General features: G+C 46.5%; 1 protein-coding gene across 2 annotated transcripts in view; it reads left to right on the top strand.

Annotated features, from left to right (window-relative positions):
• EIF2B3 (eukaryotic translation initiation factor 2B subunit gamma) overlaps positions 1-15,717 on the top strand; it is a 349,397-nt gene extending 333,680 nt beyond the window's left edge. For both annotated transcript variants that reach the window (XM_050799440.1, XM_050799449.1), the window contains 2 exons: positions 11,473-11,576; positions 15,554-15,717. In XM_050799440.1, coding sequence (XP_050655397.1) covers positions 11,473-11,576; positions 15,554-15,606 — 157 coding nt within the window. In that variant the 3' untranslated portion in view covers positions 15,607-15,717. The remainder of the gene's footprint in view (positions 1-11,472; positions 11,577-15,553) is intronic.
• The last annotated feature ends 6,032 nt before the right edge of the window (positions 15,718-21,749 follow it).

Below are 21,749 nucleotides of genomic sequence, written 5' to 3'. Positions count from 1 at the left end.
TTTCCCATTATTTTGGGGTCACTTCGTTTTAATTACTTATGGTAAATCTGGGAAAGGTAATTAAATTGCAGTCAAGTGAGACTTGATTACCCTGCTGCTATTACATCTTGGCTAAGTGGCAGAGTAGGAGCATAAAATTTTTCAGAAGGGAGTTTCTCATATTCGTTGTGTGCTTGTCTCTGCCAACAGTGGTGGGCTGCTGAGGCTTGAAAGCTTGCTGAGGTTTTCTGGACACCTGCCCAAGGTCTTCAGGGTTTGAGGGATGCTAATAGGACCACCTTGGAGAAGGTGTAGGCGAGACTATTCAGAGAAAGCTCCTGCCCATCTTTCTCATGTTCTGGCATTTTATATGACAGCTGATGCTCAGGAATCTGCAGTGTAGTGAACACTTCATTGTCAAGGCTTGAGTGTCAGCCCTGTATTCTGCATCTTTGGTCCCCTGGTCCCAAGCAACCTCTCCTGCATTTTCCCCTAATCCAAGGCACATGACTCAAGCAGCAGTCTAGAGTGCATCTTCACATGCTGGCCGGCTAGAAAGCCAGGTTCTCACCTAGGTTTTCCATGCTCTTTGCAGTTACCAAATGTAGCCCTCAGCGCCAGGTAAGAAATTACTACTTCTCATCATTACCCTGAGTGTACCATTCAACTCAACTGACTGACTGCCCTGCCCATTCCTACTTCCCTTTATTTCTGACATTCACTCTGCCTGAATTGCCTCTCTTTGGAGCTCTTTCCTGTAAAAATCCTACCCATCTTGCAAGATCCAATGCATATTCCAACTCTTGCATGCAGCCTTCTTAAGATGTCATAGCCGGCCAGGCATGGTGGTTCACACCTGTAATCCCAACACTTTGAGAGGCCAAGGTGGGCCAATCGTCTGAGGTCAGGAGTTCGAGACCACCCTGGCCAACATGGTGAAACCCCGTCTCTACTAAAAATACAAAAATTAACTGGGCCTGGTGGTGCATGCCTGTAATTCTAGCTACTCAGTAGGCTGAGGCAGGAGAATCACTTAAACTTGGGAGGCAGAGGTTGTGGTGACCCGAGATTGCACTGCTGGACTCCAGACTGGATGACAGAGCAAGACTCCATCTCAAAAAAAAATTGTCATAGCCATAAACTGTTTCCCCCACCTCTGTGCTCCCTGTGCACCCATAACACTTTATTCATGCTCACGTGGTACTGTGGCACTTACTGCATCTTTCTTCCCTCTTCAACTAGACTATAAATTCCTTGAATATATATATATATATATATATATATATTTTTTTTTTTTTTTTTTTTTTTTTTTGAGGGAATCTCACTCTGTCACCCCAGCTGGAGTGCAGTGGCACGAACTGGGCTCACTGCAACCTCCACCTGCCAGGTTTAAGCAGTTCTCCTGCCTCAGCCTCCCAAGTAGCTGGGACTATTGGCGTGCACTACCATGCCCAGCTAATTTTTTGGATTTTTAATAGAGATGGGGTTTCTCCATGCTGGCCACGCTGGTCTCAAATTCCTGACCTCATTATCCGCCCACCTCAGCCTCCCAAAGTGCTGGGATTACAGGCATGAGCCACCGTGCCTGGCTAAATATAGAAATGATTTTATATGTCTTTATATCCCCTAACTTCTTAATACTGCATTTTTTACATAGTAGATATCTTATAAGCATTTACTGAATGAAAAATGGAGATCTCTGATTTAACCCCTCTACTATAACTGGCTAAATATCTGTTAAGAGACCCCTCTCTGCTTCTAGAAAAAAAATATTGCACATGATTATAGAGAGGGAGAAAAAGAAAATAAATAAATAAAAATTTTAAAAGTTGGTACCAGTGATGGCCGAGCTCAGTGGCTCATGCCTGTAATCCCAGCACTTTGGGAGGCCAAAGCACGTAGATCACCTGAGGTCAGGAGTTTGAGACCAGCCTGACCAACATGGAGAAATCCCCATAAAAAATTAGTCTGGTGTGGTGGGACAGGTCTGTAATCCCAGCTACTCGGTTGGCTGAGGCAGGAGAATCTCTTGAACCCAGAAGGTGGAGGTTGCAGTGAGCCCAGTTCATGCCATTGCACTCCAGCCTGGGCAATAAGAGCAAAACTCCATCTCAAAAAAAAAGTTGGTAAGAATGTCACAAATATAGAAAAAAATTTGTGGATGAGTGCTTCATTCCTTAAAGCTCACCAAATTTAAAAAACAAAACCACAGAAGGAAGCTTCATCTATAATAAAATGAAATAACCTACACATACCTGTGCACTGACTACAGAATATCTGCCAGATACAATGAAATTTAGATTAAACCCAAAGAGAACACCAAGATTCAACATAAGGAGAAGAAGGAATGGGAACATGGGTGAACCAAAGAAAAAACATCAAACATCATTTTTTCAGAATACCGAGGCATGCAGAACTGAAAGAAAAAAATGTTAGGCCACATAGAAGGGAGAAAATCAGGCTGGCCTCACACATTTTTTTTTTTTTTTTTTTTTAAACAGAGTCTCACTCTGTCACCCAGGCTGGAGTGCAGTGACAATTTCAGCTCACTGCAACCTCCGCCTCCCAGGTTCAAGCAATTCTCCTGCCTCAGCCTCCCAAGCAGCTGGGATTATAGGTGTGCGCCACCACACCCAGCTAATTTTTGTATTTTTAGTAGAGACGGGTTTTCACCATGTTGGACCAGCCTGGTCTCGAACTCTTGACCTCAAGTGATCCGCCTGCCTTGGCCTCCCAAAGTGCTGGGATTACAGGCATGAGCCACCACACCCAGCCTGGCTTCAGACTTTTCTATGATAACATTTCAGGCCAGAAGACAGTGAAACAACATTTAGAGAATTTAGAAGGGAAACGTTTGTGACCTAAGAATCTTATAACCTTCCATATTTCATCCCTACAAGGAAAGAAAACACAAAAGCATCCTGTAGCCAGTTATGGTTGCTAAGTAAAAGCATCAGAAGTATTCCAGGGCCCAGGACATGTGTCACCCAAGAACCCTCCGGAAAACTCTACTTGAAGGCATAGTATAGCCAAGGAAGAAATGAAAATGGATAGTTTAAGGTATAAAAGTGAATCCTCTTAAATATAAGTCTAATTAGAGGTAATTAGAGTTGCAGAAAAGAACATAATTGTTAAAAGAATTTTTTTTGGAGACAGAGTCTCGCTGTGTCACCCAGGCTGGAGTGCAGTGGCATAATCTTGGCTCATTGCAACCTCTGCCTCCTGGGTTCGAGCTATCCTCCCACCTCAGCTTTCTGAGTAGCTGGGACTACAGGCACACACCACCGCACCAGGCTAATTTTTGTATTTTTAGTAGATGGAGTTTTGCTGTGTTGGCCAGGCTGGTCTTGAACTCCTGACCACAGGTGATCCGTCTGCCTCAACCTCCCAAAATGCTGGGATTACAAGATGAGCCACCACGCCCAGCACTTCTGTCATACTCTTGAAGACACCAAATTATGACACTTTGGGAAGATCCCCTGGATTAAAGGGACTCCTAATGGCTTTTAGTTCATTCCCGTCCTTTGAACCATTTGCACTAAGCCCATCTTCTTAGATGAAGAATTCTGCAGCTTAACTCTTTAAGGCTGTTACATCTTTTGATTTCCCCTAAGCTCCCTAGCCTCTGCTTACGGAATATAAGGACTTAGATTTCTTAGGAGGGGGACATTTCTCACCACTAAACCTTGTATAGTGAAGGGGGGACATACAGAACTAAAAGGAAGAAATTTTTAGCCTGCTCACTGGAGCAGTACATTTTAATCTAGAGGACTGAAGAGCAAGAGTGACCAGAAAACAGGGAAAAGGTAAGATCATTTCTTCAAGTATTATATCTCATTATCTCAATTAACCTGGATAAATATGATGTTGGAGAAAGCAAGTTGCAGAAGGATACACAGAGAATGGTAACATGTATGTACAATTTTAAAACATTCAAAACAATATTGTATGTTTAACATATGTAGTAAAAATGCTTAGGAACAATAAACACCACAGTCAAATAATGGATACCCTGGTGGAAGAAGGAAGGAAATGGGATGAAAGAAAGACGCCTAGCAAGTTGGATTGTTGGTTTCTTAAGCTGTTTGGTGGATGCACAAGTGTTCTTGATATTATTCTCTAGGCTTTTTTCTATACGTAAAATATTTCATTAAAAATAATACATAGTTAGCCGGACACGGTGGCTCAAGCCTGTAATCCCAGCACTTTGGGAGGCCGAGACGGGCGGATCACGAGGTCAGAAGATCGAGACCATCTGGCTAACACGATGAAACCCCATCTCTGGCCGGGCGCGGTGGCTCAAGCCTGTAATCCCAGTACTTTGGGAGGCCGAGGCGGGTGGATCACGAAGTCAGGAGATCGAGACCATCCTGGCTAACATGGTGAAACCCCGTCTCTACTAAAAATACAAAAAACTAGCCGGGCGTGGTGGCGGGCGCCTGTAGTCCCAGCTACTCGGAGGCTGAGGCAGGAGAATGGCGTAAACCCGGGAGGCGGAGCTTGCAGTGAGCCGAGATCACGCCACTGCACTCCAGCCTGGGTGACACAGCGAGACTCCGTCTCAAAAAAAAAAAAAAAAAAAAAAAAAAACCCCATCTCTACTAAAAAAAAAATAAAAAAAAACTAGCCGGGCGAGGTGGCAGGCGCCTATAGTCCCAGCTTCTCGGGAGGCTGAGCCAGGAGAATGGCGTAAACCTGGGAGGCGGAGCTTGCAGTGAGCTGAGATCCGGCCACTGCACTCCAGCCTGGGCGACAGAGCAAGACTCCATCTCAAAAAATAATAATAATAATAATACATAGTTGCCGGATGCAGTGGCTCACACATGTAATCCCAACACTTTGAAGGCTGAGACAGAAGAATCACTTGAGGCCAGGAGTTTGAGACCAGCCTGGGCAACATAGCAAGATTCCATCTCTCCCCAAAAAAAAAAGTTTTAAATTATAAATAATAAAAAATAATTTTTAATAAAAATAACACATGGCTTTTCCTGTAGAGAGATTCTTGGACCAGCTTAGAAGGGCTTAGGTTAGGAGGCTCCCAGTACCTAGAGAGATATAGGTGACTCAGCCATAATCTTTGGGCCCAAGTGTTGAGTTGGCCTAAAGCAGACCTTAGTCACAGGCCTGGAAAAGCTACACGTATCTTCAGTTTTATTCCCTTTCCCCCAGGGTCATGAATAGTTTAGAAAGCCTGCCAACTAATCCTCAAAAAAGAAAAGAACCTGCCCATCCTCAGAGTTACTGAGAAGTTTCATGGCTCTTTGCCGAATGTTCTCTAAGTCAATATCTGAGGTAGGAACCTGTGATACGGTGGAGTGTCACTTTAGGCCTGGGCACATTGCCTGATATCTGTGAGTCTCAATTTTCTCTGTAAAAATTGGAATAAATGCCACCATCCCTACAAGTTTGCTGAAAGGATTCAGTTATGAGTGTAGGCCGGGTGTGGTGGCTCATGCCTGTAATCCCAGCACTTTGGGAGGCCAAGATGGGTGGGTCAGGTGTTTGAGACCAGCCTGATCAACATAGTGAAACCGCATCTCTACTAAAAATACAAAAAATTAGCCGGGCATGGTGGCAGATGCCTGTAATCCCAGCTACTTGGGAGGCTGAGGCAGGAGAATCGCAGTGAGCCGAGATTGCGCCACTGCACTCCAGTCCGGGCAACAGTGCGAGACTCCCGTCTCAAATAATAATAATAATAATAATAAATAAATAAAACAAAATTAGTGCAAAGTGCTGTATATAATGACTGAGATGTATTAGACATTAGATATATGGGAGTTCCCTTTCCTCCCTTGAAAGAACTGAAGAAAAGTCCTACCTAAAGCCAGAAGAGGAGCAAGAAATTGGAGGCAGTCTTGCTTCCCAGTAAGCCTTCTTCCTCAAATGTGATGTGCCACCACATAGTATAGTGTGGTGTGCCTGGCCAAGCAGTGATCTTACTATAGAACTCTGTTTTTCTCATGGCCTCCTTTCCAGTGAAGCATTACAATTTTCGGAGTAATTTTGCAAAACCTGCACCTGCGCTTGAAATTTGAACCCACCAAGGAGAAATGAGGACCAAGTCTCCATTAGTCTTAGCCATCACTGAGCAGCGTCTTAGAGAACACAGCTAGACATTAGCACGGAGGAGTGCTTTGTGCCAACCTGAGAGTTAAAACTAGGATGCAGAAGCTGTGGTTCTAGTCTGAAGCAAGTTCTTTTGTTGGACTATAGAACTCACCTCTTCTCTCTCCTTAGGCACTAAACAAAAAAGACAGAGTCCTTGCTGCCAATTGGCAACCTGGAGAGGGCTTGTTTGATATAGTCCTATCTTTCCATTCCCTGTAGCATGAACAGATACACTCCCAGTAAAGTCCTTGATTCTGGAGTTTCTTCTTGGATGGGGAGAAACTGTGTTGGGTTGAAATTTTTCCAAAATACCTCAGCCTTGCCATTGGAGGTGATTTTGGCTGCACAATAATACTGGGGAACAATTGAGGATACATATGGTCACAAAAGAGCTTCACACCCAGTAAGCTGTTGTCAGGTATTCATCTCAAAGCCTTCCATCGATCCACTTACCAGGAGCTTCAGGAGAGCCCACAGTTTTCCATTAGTCACCCCACTTTCCCTATCATATCTGCAGGCTCCACAGCAGTGGTTTATGTGTCTCAGAAAGAGTTACACATAAACTGGATGAGACAGACAATATGGGAGGTCCCTGAAGACCCCAGTCAGATCCACTGAGCCTAAGGAAAACCAGGCTGTTTATTGCTGTGGAAATCTGACCTCAGTTATTCTTGTCTCTTCCTTCCAGAAATCTCTCCCACTTATATCCCAGATTCCAAAATAGACATTTAACTGTCTCTAATTATGGCTGCTTGAGTTCCTCTTGGCTGTTTCTTGTCTGCTGACTATGTTTACCTCTTACCCAGCTTCAGAGCATACATTCTTTGGCTCTTATGACTAAGTAGGAAGCATACCCCTACTACCACCTTGGAAAGAGAAATAAGACTTTTCCATGATAAACTAGTAGCCAACTGAAAGGCAGCTCTGTCCCAGGAGCCTCTGTATCTAAAGCTTTCTGTACTTCCTTATTACCCCTTTTGGAGGAATTTTCCCCAAAAAGCAGGAACCACCCTAACTGCTTACTGGACTGCTTTGCAAGTTGGGCAAGTTGGAAAGTTATGGAAGCTCTCTTAAAGCCCACCCACTGAGTGTATCCCAAGTCTGCCAAAGGGCAAACTAGTGCTGTCTCTGCCCATCTCTAGCCTACACCACAGAGGTGCTGTGGTTTTGGCCTTTTGTTACTTTCCAAAAGGCTTTAACCTCCTAGGAGAACAGAGATAAAGAAGACTCTGAAATGCCATAAAGTGCTAGTATTTCTTTATGCATTTTACTAAGTTTTGGCATTTGGGAAGAATCTTTTTTAATGGTCTGTGTATCCGTGTTTTTAGTCCTTGGAATGTCCTCTTTCCAACCCCCTCATGCCTCTTGGGTTCGTAATTTTTCCTTAGTTTTGTTTTGTTAAAAAGAGTGCTTACACCCTTTCTATCCTCCTCCTTCTTCCCTCCAGCTGCCCATTTTTTCTCTTCCCATTTCTGACTCAGGGGTACTGATGATTCCCTTGTTAGGAAAGTGCTTCTTCCACTGAGCCTTATCAGCTCAGAATAAGGCAGTTCTAGGTCTCCTCTAGTATTTTCTTAATTTCTTTCTATTGCATTATGATTAAATTATGGATTCTGAAGTCAGGCAAACCTAGATTTGAAATCTGTTACTAGCCATTATATAGTTTTGGGTGAATGGTTTAACTTCTCTGAATCTGTTACCTCATCTGCAAAATGTAGTTGCTCTTTTTTACTGCATCAGAGATAAAAATAGTACTCCCAGAATCATCTAGGAGGGGTTTTTTTTTTTTTTTTTTTTTTTTTTTTTTTGAGACAGAGTCTTGCTTTGTCACCCAGGCTGGAGTGTAGTGGCTCAATCTCTGCTCACTGCAAGCTCCGCCTCCCAGGTTCACTCCATTCTCCTGCCTCAGCCTCCTGACTAGCTGGGACTACAGGCACCTGCCACCACGCCTGGCTAATTTTGTGTGTGTGTGTGTGTGTGTGTGTGTGTGTGTTTTTAGTAGAGATGGGGTTTCATCATGTTAGCCAGGATGGTCTTGATCTCCTGACCTCATGATCCGCCCGCCTCAGCCTCCCAAAGTGCTGGGATTACAGGCGTGAGCCACCACACCCGGCCAGGTTTTCTTCTAGTTAAATACCTATCCAAGAGCTACCAAAATAATTGATGGGGGCCAGGTCACTGAGGGTGGCTTTATTTGTTATTTTTTACACTGCTCAGGTGATTTTCAGATGAAATTACTAGATTTGTTAGCCAGGCATGATGGGATGTGCCTATAGAGTCTCAGCTACTTGGGGGGCTGAAGCAGGAGGATCACTTGAGCCCAGGAGATGGAGGCTGCAGTGAGTCGAGATCACGCCACTGCACTCCAGCCTGGGTGACAAAGTGAGACCTTGTCTCAAATAAAAGAAATTATTAGAGTTGCGGCCAGGCAGGCACAGTAGCTCATGTCTGTAATCCCAACACTTTGGGAGGCTGAGGCAGGCAGATCACTTGAGGTTTACATGAGGCAGATCATGCCACTGCACTCCAGTCTGGGAGACAGAGCAAGACTCTGTCTCAAAAGAAAAAAAAAAAAAAAAAAAAGGCTGGATCACCTCAAGTCAGGAGTTTGAGTCTAGCCTGGTCAACATGACAAAACCCTGCCTCTACTAAAAATACAAAAAATTAGCCAGGCGTGGTGTCGGGCACCTGTAATCCCAGCTACTTGGTGAGGCTGAGGCAGAAGAATTGCTTGAACCTGGGACACAAGAGGTTGCAGTGAACTGAGATCGCACCATTGCACTCTAGCCTGTGTGACAGAGCAAGACTCTGTCTCAAAAAAGAAATTACTAGATTTGTAAAAGTCACTCCTATAATGTACAGAGAGTATTTATTTAGCACAATACCTGGCATAGAGTAGATGTGCAATAAAGGTTAGTCATAAATTTCTTTTTTTTTTTGAGATGGAGTTTCGCTCTTGTTGCCCAGGCTGGAGTGCAATGTTGCAATCTCAGCTCACTGCAACCTCCACCTCCCGGGTTCAATTGATTGTCCTGCCTCAGCCTGCTGAGTTGCTGGGATCGCAGGTGCGCACCACCATGCCTGGCTAATTTTTGTATTTTTAGTAGAGGTGGGGTTTCACCATGTTGGCCATGGCTGGTCTCGAACTCCTGACCTCAGGTGATTACCTGCCTCGGCCTCCCAAAGCGCTGGGATTACAGGTATAAGCCACCACACCCAGCCACGTTAGTCATAATTTTCAAAAGGACCCTTCCTCCAACCTGGCAGTCTTTAAGAGCCAAGAAGATGCTCCGTTTGTGACAAGATATCCCTCTATCACCTAAGCTAGAGTGAGGTGGTGCGATCACAGCTCACCGTAGCCTCTACCTCCTGCGCTCAAGCAATCCTCCTGCCTCAGCCTCCTGAATAACTGGTACTACAGGCATGCACCACCATGCAGCTAGCTTTTTTATTTTTTGTAGAGAGTCTCACAATGCTGCCCAACCTGGTCTTGAACTCCTGGGCCCAAGTGATCCTTCCACCTCAGCCTCCCAAAGTGCTGGTATTACAGGGGTGAGCCACAACACCTGGCCTAGGAGGATGCTTTTTAAATACATTTAAATGCCATGAGCAAGTGGTGCTGCTCTTGGGGTATGCTTTAGGATCTGGAGTAGTCTTTTATGTGGAATGGAGTTGGTTTTTAAAAAATCCTTTTTAGCCAGGCATAGTGATGGGCACCTATAGTCCCAGAGACTTGGGAGGCTGAGGTAGGAGAATTGCTTGAGCTCAAATTCGAGGCCAGCCTGGGCAACATAATGATACCTTATCTCTTAAAAAATTGTTTAGGCCAGGCACGGTGGCTCACTCCTATAATCCCAGCCCATTGGGAGGCCGAGGCAGGTGGATCACTTGAGGCCAGGAGTTCAAGACCATCCCGGCCAACATGGTGAAACCCTATCTGTACTAAAAATATAAAAATTAGCCGGGTGTGGTGGCCCTGTAGTCCCAGCTACTTGGGAGGCTGAGGCAGAATTGCTTGAACCCACGAGGTGGAGGCTGTAGTAAGCCAAGATCATGCCACTGCATTCCAGCCTGGGCAATAGACTGAGACCATATCTCAAAGAAAAAAAAAATTTTTTTTTTTTTTTTTTTGAGACGGAGTCTCGCTCTGTCACCCAGGCTGGAGTGCAGTGGCTTGATCTCAGCTCACTGCAAGCTCCGCCTCCCGGGTTCACGCCATTCTCCTGCCTCAGCCTCCCGAGTAGCTGGGACTATAGGCGCCCGCCACCACGCCCGGCTAATTTTTTTATATTTTTGGTAGAGATGGGGTTTCACTGTGTTAGCTGGGATGGTCTCGATCTCCTGACCTCGTGATCCACCCGTCTTGGCCTCCCAAAGTGCTGGGATTACAGGCATGAGCCACTGCGCCTGGCCTAAAAAATTTTTTTTTGAATGGATATTGCTTTGCTTAACCAGAGTCTGTGGTGAGAGTGTGGGGAGCCCATTGTTTTTGTTTGTTTGTTTGTTTTTTTGAGACAGAGTCTTGCTCTGTCACCCAGGCTGGAGTGCAGTGGCGCGATCTCGGCTCACTGCAAGCTCCGCCTCCTGGGTTCACGCCATTCTCCTCCCTCAGCCTCCCGAGTAGCTGGGACTACAGGTGCCCGCCACTACGCCCGGCTAATTTTTTGTATTTTCAGTAGAGATGGGGTTTCACCGTGGTCTCGATCTCCTGACCTTGTGATCCGCCCGCCTCGGCCTCCCAAAGTGCTGGGATTACAGGCGTGAGCCACCGTGCCCGGCAGGGAGCCCATTGTTTCCAGAGATGATCTCCTAGGAGGATTTGCGATTTCTGAGCTTCAAATGAAATTTGGTATATATTCTCAGATGAGAAGTAGCAGTGATGGGTCAGCCTAAGGACCAGCCCCAGACCAAAGAAGAGGTTGGATGGAATTTAGACCTCTAGGTTCTGGGATCCTAGAACTGAAGTAATTGGCCAGGCATGGTAGTGCACCTGTAGTCCTAGCTACAGACTGAGGTGGGAGGATCACTTGAACCCAGAAGTTTTAGAGGCTGCAGTGAGCTATGATCACACCACTGCACTCCAGCCCCAGTGACACAGTGAAACTCTGTCTCAAAAAAAAAAAAAAAGGAACTGAAGTCAGAATATCTTTTCAGGCCTTAGAGAAAGATCGTTACGAGCATAGTCCCAAATCTGGATTTCTCTGAAGCCAGGTCCTCCCTTGGCTTACCATTCTGTCTTTCACTCATAACTTGAGGTAGGTAGCTATTAACTAGACTGCCCAGCTGTTCCTGGCCTAGGGAGGAGCCAGAACCCCCAACCAGTAGTAATGAGGATGGTGATGCAAGCCCTGGGTCCTCCCTAACTTGGCTACTGTGTTACAGAAGCAACATCCAAGGCAGTGTCATCTGCAACAATGCTGTGATCGAGAAGGGTGCAGACATCAAGGACTGCTTGATTGGAAGTGGCCAGAGGATTGAAGCCAAAGGTAAACCAGATTACAATCACAGATTCCATTTTTACTTCTCACACCAGCACCGATAATGCCAAAGGCTGGTGAGGATGTGGGAAACAAGCACATACATACACTGCGGGCGAGAACATAAATTGATAAAGCCATCTTTAGAGAGCAGTTGACATCACTGTCAATTTTTTTTTTTTTTTTTTTTTTTTTTTGATTTGGAGTTTCACTCTTGTTGCCCAGGCTAGAGTGCAGTGGTGCAATCTCAGCTCACCAAAACCTCCGCCTCCCAGGTTCAAGCAATTCTCCTGCCTCAGTCTCCTGAGTAGCTGGAATTACAGGCATGTGCCACCACACCCGGCTAATTTTTTGTGTTTTTAGTAGAGACAGGGTTTCTCCATGTTGGTCAGGCTGGTTGCGAACTCCCGACCTCAGGTGATTCGCCCGCCTCGGCCTCCCAAAGTGTTGGGATTACAGGCATGAGCCACCAAGCCCAGTCAGTTAGGTCTTCTCATAGCCTGTCAAACCACCAGGAAAAGCAGCAAGGTGGCCATCAAAGCTAGGACCTTAACCAGCGGTCAAAGCACAGAGAATGCAGGACCCAAGGATAATGCATGGCAGCCCCCAAACCTTGGCACAGCTGAGAGAACCCAGACTGGGTCTGAAACCATTTTATGTGGCAACTGGAAGAATTGGATCACTTGAGGTCAGGAGTTCGAGACCAGCCCAGCCAATATGGTGAAACCTCATCTCTACTAAACATACAAAAATCAGCTGTTCATGATGGCACACACTTGTAGTCCCAACTACTTGGGAGGCTGAGGCAGGAGAATCACTTGAACCTGGGAGGCAGAGGTTGTAGTGAGCGCAGATCACACCACTGCACTCCAGCCTGGGTGACAGAGCAAGACTCCATCTCAAAAAAAAAAAAAAAAAATCCACTAACTGCTAAAAGCATGTTTCATCTGAGTCTCTTCTTACAGTCAGTGAGAGAACTGGGATCTCTTCCCTGTGGCCAGAGTGATCAGTTCTTTGACCATGAAGGTAGACCTGGTATAGGTCAGGGGGTTGACGTATACTTGACATAGGTCAAATCCTCCTGGCCAGGAGGAAGCCTTCCCAGTTTCCCAACAGTGCACTTTTTATTTGTGACGTTTTTCCCTTCTATCCCATTGCTATTTTCCCAACTTATCATCCTCCCTTGTATTTTTCCCCTTGGGATCTTTCCCAACCTGATTCCAGCCCAGAGATTTTCCAGTGTATTTACTGGAGCCTACTCCCATCCCTGACCAAACATCACTAGCTTTGCTTAGTTTTTTGTTTTTTTGAGACAGGGTCTTGCTCTGTCACCAGGCTGAAGTGTAGGTGGCACAGTCACAGCTCACTGTAGCCTTGACCTCCCGGGCTCAAGCGACCTCCCACCCCGGCCCCTGAGTAGCTGAGACCCCAAGCATGTGCCACCACATCCAGTTAATATTTTTATTTTTTGTAGAGGTGGTGTCTTGCCCAGGCTGGTCTCAAACTCCTGGGCTTAGGCAGTCCACCCACCTTGGCCTCCCAAAGTGCTGGGATTGCAGGAGTGAGCCACCACACCCGGCCTCGTTCTGCTTGTTGTGCCCCTACAGGTTTCCTCCAGCTTACTGAATCTCTGTGAAAATACATCAACCCCAACATGCCAGATATAGTCTCTGTTCCCTAGCTCCCCCTGCCCCTTCCAGGTCATTGGCTCACTGCCTCCTTTCTATAGTTCTTTTTCCTTGAAAGTTTTCTATAACTCTTCTTACCTTTCACCCCGTCATTGGTCAGCTTCCAGGGTAATTCCCTACATTTATTAAGAGCTTTAGCCTATGGTTCACAGTCTTCCTCTCCTCTCCCTCACTTGTCCACAACATCTTGGACAACTTAAACGTATTCATCAGCTCTCCAGCTTCATGATTCCCTGAACTTCTCTACCAACCTTCATCTCCATTCAGCTTTAGCTCTCCACTTACATGACCATATCCTATCTTTGTCATTACCCAAAACCTCTAAAATCATCATGGGGCAGTAGCTATGCTATACACTGGGGATATAATCATAACTACACTGTTCCATCTCTCCTCTCAACGTTCTTGGTTTTTTTGTTTGTTTGTTTGTTTGTTTGTTTTGAGACAGTTTCACTCTTGTTGCCCAGGCTGGAGTGTAATGGTGCCATCTCGGCTCACCGCAACCTCCGCCTCATGGGTTCAAGCAATTCTCCTGCCTCAGCCTCCCGAGAAGCTGGGATTACAAGCATGTACCACCATGCCCAGCCAATTTTGTATTTTTAGTAGAGACAGGGTTTCATCATGTTGGCCAGGCTGGTCTTGAACTCCCGACCTCAGGTAATTCGCCCCCTTCGGCCTCCCAAAGTGCTGGGATTAGAGGCGTGAGTCTCCGTGCCTGGCGCCCTCAATGTTCTTATAGTGAAGTAGAGGAGAATGGTATAATGATGTAGGAATAGAGATTAGGTATTAGGTATTAGGTACCTGTATTAACCACTGTATTAGGTACAGTGGTTTCACAAAGCAGGAAATGGACAGTTCAAAAGGGAAGGCATGACATATTACAGGTACTACATTAGGGCACATAGGGTAATAAGAGTGCAATGGGAAAAAATGGAGGAGGAAGTATTCTAGGCAGAGGCAACAGCATGTGCCAAAGTTCAAAGGTATAAAACAGGGCCAAGCTCAGTGGCTCACACCTGTAATCCCAGCACTTTGGGAGGCCGAGACGGGGCGGATCACTTGAGCCCAGGAGTTCCAAGACCAGCCTGGCCAACATGGTGAAACCCCGTCTCTACTAAAAACACACACACACACACACACAAAAAAAAAAAATTAGCCACGTGTGGCATCATATGCCTGTAGTCCCAGCTACTGGAGAGGATGAGGTGGGAGAATCACTTGAACCCAGGAGGCAGAGGTTGCAGTGAGCCAAGATGGTCCCACTGCACTCCAGCCTAGGTGACAAAGCAAAACCCTGTCTCAAAAAAAAGGAGGGGGGGATATTAAAACAGTATGGCTTATTGGTAAAATGGAGAATAAAATGGAGAACAGTGGGAAATGAAGCTGGAGAGGTAGGCAAAGATGTCATGGAGGGCCTTATGGATTTGACCTTTATAGAAATAGTAATAGCCACAACTTATTGAGCATTCACTTACCTTTAACTAATTTAATTCTCACAACAACCCTATGCAGTAGGTGTCATTATTTCCATATTATATATAAGGTATTGCCCTTTCTTTGACTATCTCCATTTATCCTTTTAGCCTCATTTCTTACTCTTATCCCCTCGTTTCCTATCCTCTGGCCACACCACAGTACTTCATGGTCCCTTTTCTCCCATCTCACTGTCTTTGCCCTTGCTGTTCTCACAGCCTAGAATATCTTCCTTTCCATCACTGCCTGGAGAAACTGTTCACCCTTTAAGACCCAGTTTCATTTCTCCTATTTAAAGCTCACCACAGCCAGGTATGTAGAAAGTTGGTCCCATCCTCCTGCATAGGAAGGTGCTCCCTCTCTCATACCCCTATTCCCAAGAGTTTCTCAAGAACAGAGCCACAATAGTAGAGAAATAAATTTTTGTGAACACAGAATTAGAAGCAGTTGGGTTTGGCTGGGCGTGGTGGCTCACACCTGTAATCCCAGCACTTTGGGAGGCTGAGGCTGGCAGATCACCTGAGGTCAGGAGTTCGAGACCAGCCTGGCCAACATGATGAAACCCTATCTCTACTAAAAGTACAAAAATTAGCCAGGCCTGGTGGTGGGTGCCTGTAATGCCAGCTACTCGGGAGGCTGAAGCAGGAGAATCGCATGAACCTGCGAGATGGAGGATGCAGTGAGCAGAGATTGCGCCTTCGCACTCCAGCCTGGGTGACAAGAGTGAAACTCTGTACCCAAAAAAAAAAAAAAGCAGTTGGGTTTGGGTTTGAAATGTCATCTTGCTGCCAGTTCTCAGGAAACGTTTTCCCTTTTGTTTTGTAGCTAAACGAGTGAACGAGGTGATCGTGGGGAGTGACCAGCTCATGGAGATCTGAGTTCTGAGCAAGTCAGACTCCTTCCTTTTGGCCTCCAAAATCACAGATGTTGGCTGGCCCACATGTTTCACTCTGTATTTATTTCCCAATAAAGAAGGGCTTCCAAAGGCATGCTGGAGACTTGTGGAGCAGTCCCAAGCTCCATGTCAGGTGGGCTCCGAGTGTACACAGTGTTTATGTTCATGAGTCAGATGGTAAAGATCATCTGGAGCAAGGGTATGTGACAGGACAGACATAGTGGCCTAACTCTTGTGTGCCAAGGTGCATCAGGTGGGGGCAGCAGCTATCCGATGTAAAGCTCCTAGGATGGCTACTTTCTGACCGGCTGACCCAGCCCAGTCCTGAAAGTATCCCCCACCTAAAAGGACCTGGGAGTACTTCAGTCCCTTATCCTAATCAGCCTTTCTAGACCCATAGGCCTAGCTGCTGGCAGTGCCAACGCTAAGCATCAGCCCAAGACTCTGCTCCCATACCTGCCATACGGATTCCCAGCCCCTTCCCCCACCTCACCCACAGCCCCACCCTCCATGCTCACCATTCACTCCCTCACCTCCCAGCCTCTAGCTATTTTCCCCAATTCAACTAATATCCCTTGAAGACTCTGAACAGAAGCAGGGGCAGCCCCTGCCTAGCCAACAAGTCTATTCCCACAGGTTTTAGTAGAGATAACATGAAGAGCCATGGTTTGAGCCAAGTCAGACCCCGCTGCACCTCACCTCACTGAGGTTTGCCCAACCTGGGAAGGAAGAGCCAGAAACGTGTATCATGACTTGAAATTCCTTCTGACTGTCCTCCACCTGCACTCCTTTATATCCTAATTCTGCAGACTCTCCTGCTTCAGATAATTGAGGAATGAAATTTCCATATTCACAGCCCTTCTAGAGGCGTATCCACCTTCCCTCCACCACCCCTGCTTCCAAACACATTCACTCTGCTCTCTCCCTGCATTGCTTTTACAACGTGCAGGTGTTTGGTGGAAGATAAAAGTGGTTCCTGGGGTGAGATTTCACCTCCTAGAATTATCAAAGTAAAGGTTTCTCTTGATGTCTTCACTGTGGGTGGCAGTAATTAGAAAGAATTATTTGAAATACTGGTTTCTGCATTGCTTCAAAAACCTCAAGGCTCTCAAGTTTACTTGAGTAATCTTGCCTATCTTAGTCACAGAACTTGTGAGAGACTCGATGAGTATTTCGACCCTGGGGGATCTCCACCTCTGTCAGCCTTCTTGAGAGCCCTGGAGCTCCACATTCCTCCCACTGGTCAGAACAAGGCTCCTGAAAGTTTGCCCTCATCAGGCAGGAGCTGAAATGGCCCAGCAGAAGTGGTTGAAACCACTAGGGCTGAGGGGGATGTGGGAATAAAGAGCTGTGGTGGTGCCCAGCATGGTCCCCTTTGGAACCAAAATTAAATTGGTGGGGCCTAGATGGTGCTGGAGACAGAGTCCTGGCCTGGGTGGAAGAAAATCTGTCCTCTGTAATGTTGTTTGGTTTGGGTCAAATCACTCTCTCCTCTCTGACCTTGAGTGTTTCCATCTGCAAAATGAGAAAGTTAGAATGCTTGACTGTTAAAGGCCCTTCTGGTTCTCAGGTTTTGTCCTCTTTCCCTGAACTTTCTTCCCCTTAGGGCCTGGGTCTCCCAAGGAGCCCTTGACCACAGAAAAGGGTTGGGAGGGAAAGTGGGGTGGGAGGAGTAAAGGGCATTGATTAAACTGTCTCAGAGCCCTCCTATACACTCTTTCCTGTCCTTCCCCACGGAGGCCTTAGAACCCCTGACAGTGAGACAGAGGAAAAACCTCTCCTGTGCCTTCCCTTTGCACAAGTCCATCGAACGGCCTCTGCATCAAGGAAAGGAAGGAGCTGGAGAAAACAAAAGGTAAAAGCTTTCCCAGAGGAAGGCGTTGTTGAGTTTGAGTCCCAGCTGGGAGCAGCCCCCAGCTCAGGACACTGCTGCTATTGTCTGACAGTTTCAGGACTGGCTGGGTGCCCAAGATGCTTTGATTTTTCTTCTCTTTGCTCTGTTTGTCTGCCAGAAGGCAGGGACAGTTTTTGTTTTCTTTTGGTAGCAGCTACAGAGGGGTTGAGTATGTCTGAAACATAATGAGCAACTGAATGTCCACTGGCCGGCCAGTGGATTTCTCTATGGACAGAAATCAGAAAAGCCAGGAAGGCAGAAGAGTTAATAGAGCCTGCCCTGCCCCTCCCAGTGATGCTCAGTGAGGGGAGTGGAGCAAGAGGAGAAAGGGGACCTCGAATGCTGAATCAGGGAGGGCCCTGGGGATGTGCTGAGAAACAGAGTTCCAGGAGCTTGCCGTCTCAGACATAACTTGACAGCTGCTACTCCAGGAATCCATCCCCCAGTTACAACTCATCCTTCCCTGCTGGCAAGAGTTCCTTGAGCTGAGAAGACTACTACTACCCAGGATGATTACATTAGGGGCCTTCTGCCATGGATAAATGGGGAGCTGCTGCATTGGTTCTTAGCCTCTTTCCTTTCCCCATACTTGAAGTGAGGGGCCATAAGCTCCTGTGAGCCTATAAGACTGCCAAGATTGCCCTCCAAGCTGTTTCCCAAGGCCAAAGGTCAAACTTCTTCCCAGTTCTTAACTACATTACTATTACTACATTATTATTACCATCCCACTTCCATAACCAATGGAGGGAGGGAAATTGTGTTTAGCTGAAGCCCCAACAGGAATCTAGGGCCTTCATGGCCTAGTTGAGAAGTTGTTTCTATTTCCAGAGAATTGCAGGGGATACACTTTCTTTATCCATAGCTATCCCTACTCCTAAGGAGGTACATAAACCAGGCCTTTGTATGCAGCTTTCTAAGTAGTTAAATATGTCTGAAGAAGGGGGAGGCCCATGGAAAGGACCACCCAGACAGAAAGTCTAGAAAGCTCTGCTCTAATGAAGCTGACCCGGAGGGAGAGACTGGGCAGGAGAACACATTCTATTGGAAGCCAGTATGACCTGTCCTTGGCCTGAGCCATCTGCCACTACCCAGGATGATTGCATTAGGGGGCTTTCTGCCATGGATAAATGGAGAGAGGCTGCATTTGTTCTTAGCCTCTCTCCTTCCCCCACACTTAAAGTGAAGGACCATTCCCTAATCTCTGCTTGCAGCCCTGGTACCAAATACTTGATAAGTGCGACAGGCACAGTGGCTCACGCCTGTAGTCCCTGCACTTTGGGACGCCAAAGCGGGTAGATCACCTGAGGTCAGGAGTTCAAGACCAGCCTGGCCAACATGATGAAACCCTATCTCTACTAAAAATACAAAAAATTAACCTGACATGGTGACAGGCGCCTGTAATCCCAGCTATTCAGGAGGCTGAGGCAGGAGAATTGCTTGAACCCAGGAGGTGAAGGTTATAGTGAGCCAAGATCACACCACTGCACTCCAGCCTGTGCAACAAGAGCAAAATCCATCTCAGACACACAAATACTTGATACATGCTACTGGCCTCAGCCTGCCCACAGGGAAGGAGCATACACACCCAGGCTTGGCCCCTAAATGTAACAGGTGGTGATGGGGCTGCCCAGGACCCCCACTTCCCTCCTCCACATCTCAGGGTCATTGACTCTGCTTGGCCTAGATAACAGAAGCCGCCAAAAGCTGGTGAGTGAGAAGCCTAGAGGAATGCCAGAGAAAGAAAGCCTGCCTTGCGTCCACCATGAATTAACTCCCACATGAACCCACCCCTGAAGCCAGACTGGTCACTTTACCCAGCACTGTGTGTGTGTGAGTGTGGTCCACCCCACTTTTCCTGGCACTGTTCCTCAGCCATATGGATTATCTCATTTAATCCTTATGTTAATGTCAGAGATTATGTGACTTCCCCAAGATCTCACAACCAGCAAACAAAAGATCCAGACCATGAGCCATTCCTTTTCGTTTTAGACTCTGTCATCCTCCCACCTCCCCCATCCAGTTCCTTTCACTTCTGGAAACATCCCTGAGTACCCCCAACTCAGTGGTTTCCCCTGTGGTCTCTGTGCTCCCCCTCAGGCTATGAACTTTAAAGCAGGTACCCTGCAACACCAGAACCCAGCAAAGGAATGGACACACAAGAGATCCCAAGGCTGGGCGCGGTGGCTCACGCCTGTAATCCCAGCACTTTGGGAGGCCGAGGCGGGCGAATTTCCTGAGCTCAGAGTTCAAGACCAGCTTGGGCAAAACGGTGAAACTCTGTCTTTACTAAAATACAAAAAATTAGCTAGGCATGGTGTCACGTGCCTGTGGTCCCAGCTACTTGGGAGGCTGAGATGGGAGGATCACTTGAGCCTGGGTGGTGGAGGTGGCAGTGCACCAAGATCGTGCCACTGCACTGCAGCCTGGGTGACAGAGTGAGACCCTGTCTCATTAAAAAAATTTTAAAAAGAGATCCCAAGACACGTTTGTCTCATGAGTCAGTAATGAGATTTAATTAGATTGCTTTTCTCCTGTTATTTGGAGAATATGTCTAGTTTAGGCTTAGCTGGGCTCAGGAAACCATTTTGTTTGGGAGAAGAGAAGTCATTTTGTAGCTTGGAGCAGCCAGACAGCACTAGGCCCTAGGTTGGAAAGGCTGGAAACTGTAGACCCATTTCTCCCACCCTAGTCTTTCAACTATAAGGCAAGAGGTTTCCTTAATAACAGACTTTGCCTTGAAAGCATCCATAGAATGATCAACTTTGCCACAATTGTTAGCAGTGATGGGCCTATGATGAAAGCAGAGTCCCAAGGCCCAAGTGGTTACAAATCTATTTCTCCAAGGACCTTATGTCTTGCAGAGTCTGGTAAAAAAGGAAGGAGATCAAGAGCTACTTAAAGCATAGCATCAGGAGTTGCACTCCTGATGACAACCAGTGCTGATTCCAGGCTTCTCCCTGTCTTCAGCTGTTGCCCCAAGAGCAAACTAGGAGCCCATACAGACTAAGTGTCGTTTAGTTTCTATTTCAGAGACTTGCTAGGCTCTTTCTAGCTGTTTCTATTTCAGAGACTTGCTAGGGATACACTTTTTTTTTAACCTTAAATTTTTTATGTTATCATTATTATTGTTTTTTGAGGCAGGGTCTCACTCTGTCGCCCAGGCTGGAGTGCAATGGCACAATCACAGCTCGCTGCAGCCTCTACCTTCTGGATTCAATCAACCCTCCTGCCTGAGCCTCCCAAGTAGCTGGGACTACAGGTGTGCTCCACCACACCCAGCTAATTTTTTATTTTTTTGTAGAGATGAGGTCTCACTATGTTGCCAGGGCTTGAACTCCCGGCCTCAAGCAATCCTCCCGCCTCAGCCTCCCAAAGTGCTGGGATTACAAGCGTGAGCTACCATGCCACTTTATCCTCAGCAGGACACACTGTATAACAGGGAGAAGAAAGTACTATTCAGGTAGGCTGCTTTTCATGTGCAGTTACTATTTGGCCAATAGCATCATACATATATTAGTTCCTCCATAGGCATTTTTCTGGGTGAATGGACAAATGGAAATGGCAAACCCCTTAGGTGTTCACCCCCTCAACCTAAATGTTCCTCTTCCCCAGGACTGAGGTGCTAGAGATGATGTTAATTAGCACAAGCTTTCAAAAATCAGTTGAGCAGTGTGTAGCAAGAGCCATAAAAATGTACATACTCTTTGACCCAAACAACACCACTTCTGGGAATCTGTCCTGAGGATATTCTCCAAATGATTGATTACAAAAACTATGTAGTGGCCGGGCGCGGTGGCTCAAGCCTGTAATCCCAGCACTTTGGGAGGCCGAGACGGGCGGATCACGAGGTCAGGAGATCAAGACCATCCTGGCTAACACGGTGAAACCCCGTCTCTACTAAAAAAAATACAAAAAACTAGTTGGGCGAGGTGGCAGGCCCCTGTAGTCCCAGTTACTTGGGAGGCTGAGGCAGGAGAATGGCGTAAACCCAGGAGGCGGAGCTTGCAGTGAGCTGAGATCCGGCCACTGCACTCCAGCCTGGGCGACAGAGCAAGACTCTGTCTCAAAAAAAAAAAAAAAAAAAAAAAAAACTATGTAGTAACATGAAATATTTATGATGTAATGATTTTTTTTTAAAGTCTGGGAGAACTGACCAAGAAATTGGCCAGAGATAATAGTAGTTGTGTTAGAAAAATGAGTTTATTGTAGATTATTTTTCTCTTTCCCAAACT

This window comes from Macaca thibetana, chromosome 1, assembly GCF_024542745.1.
Source record: "Macaca thibetana thibetana isolate TM-01 chromosome 1, ASM2454274v1, whole genome shotgun sequence".
Classification (NCBI taxonomy): Eukaryota; Metazoa; Chordata; class Mammalia; order Primates; family Cercopithecidae; genus Macaca; species Macaca thibetana.
This window is presented reverse-complemented; position numbering and strand designations above follow the sequence as displayed.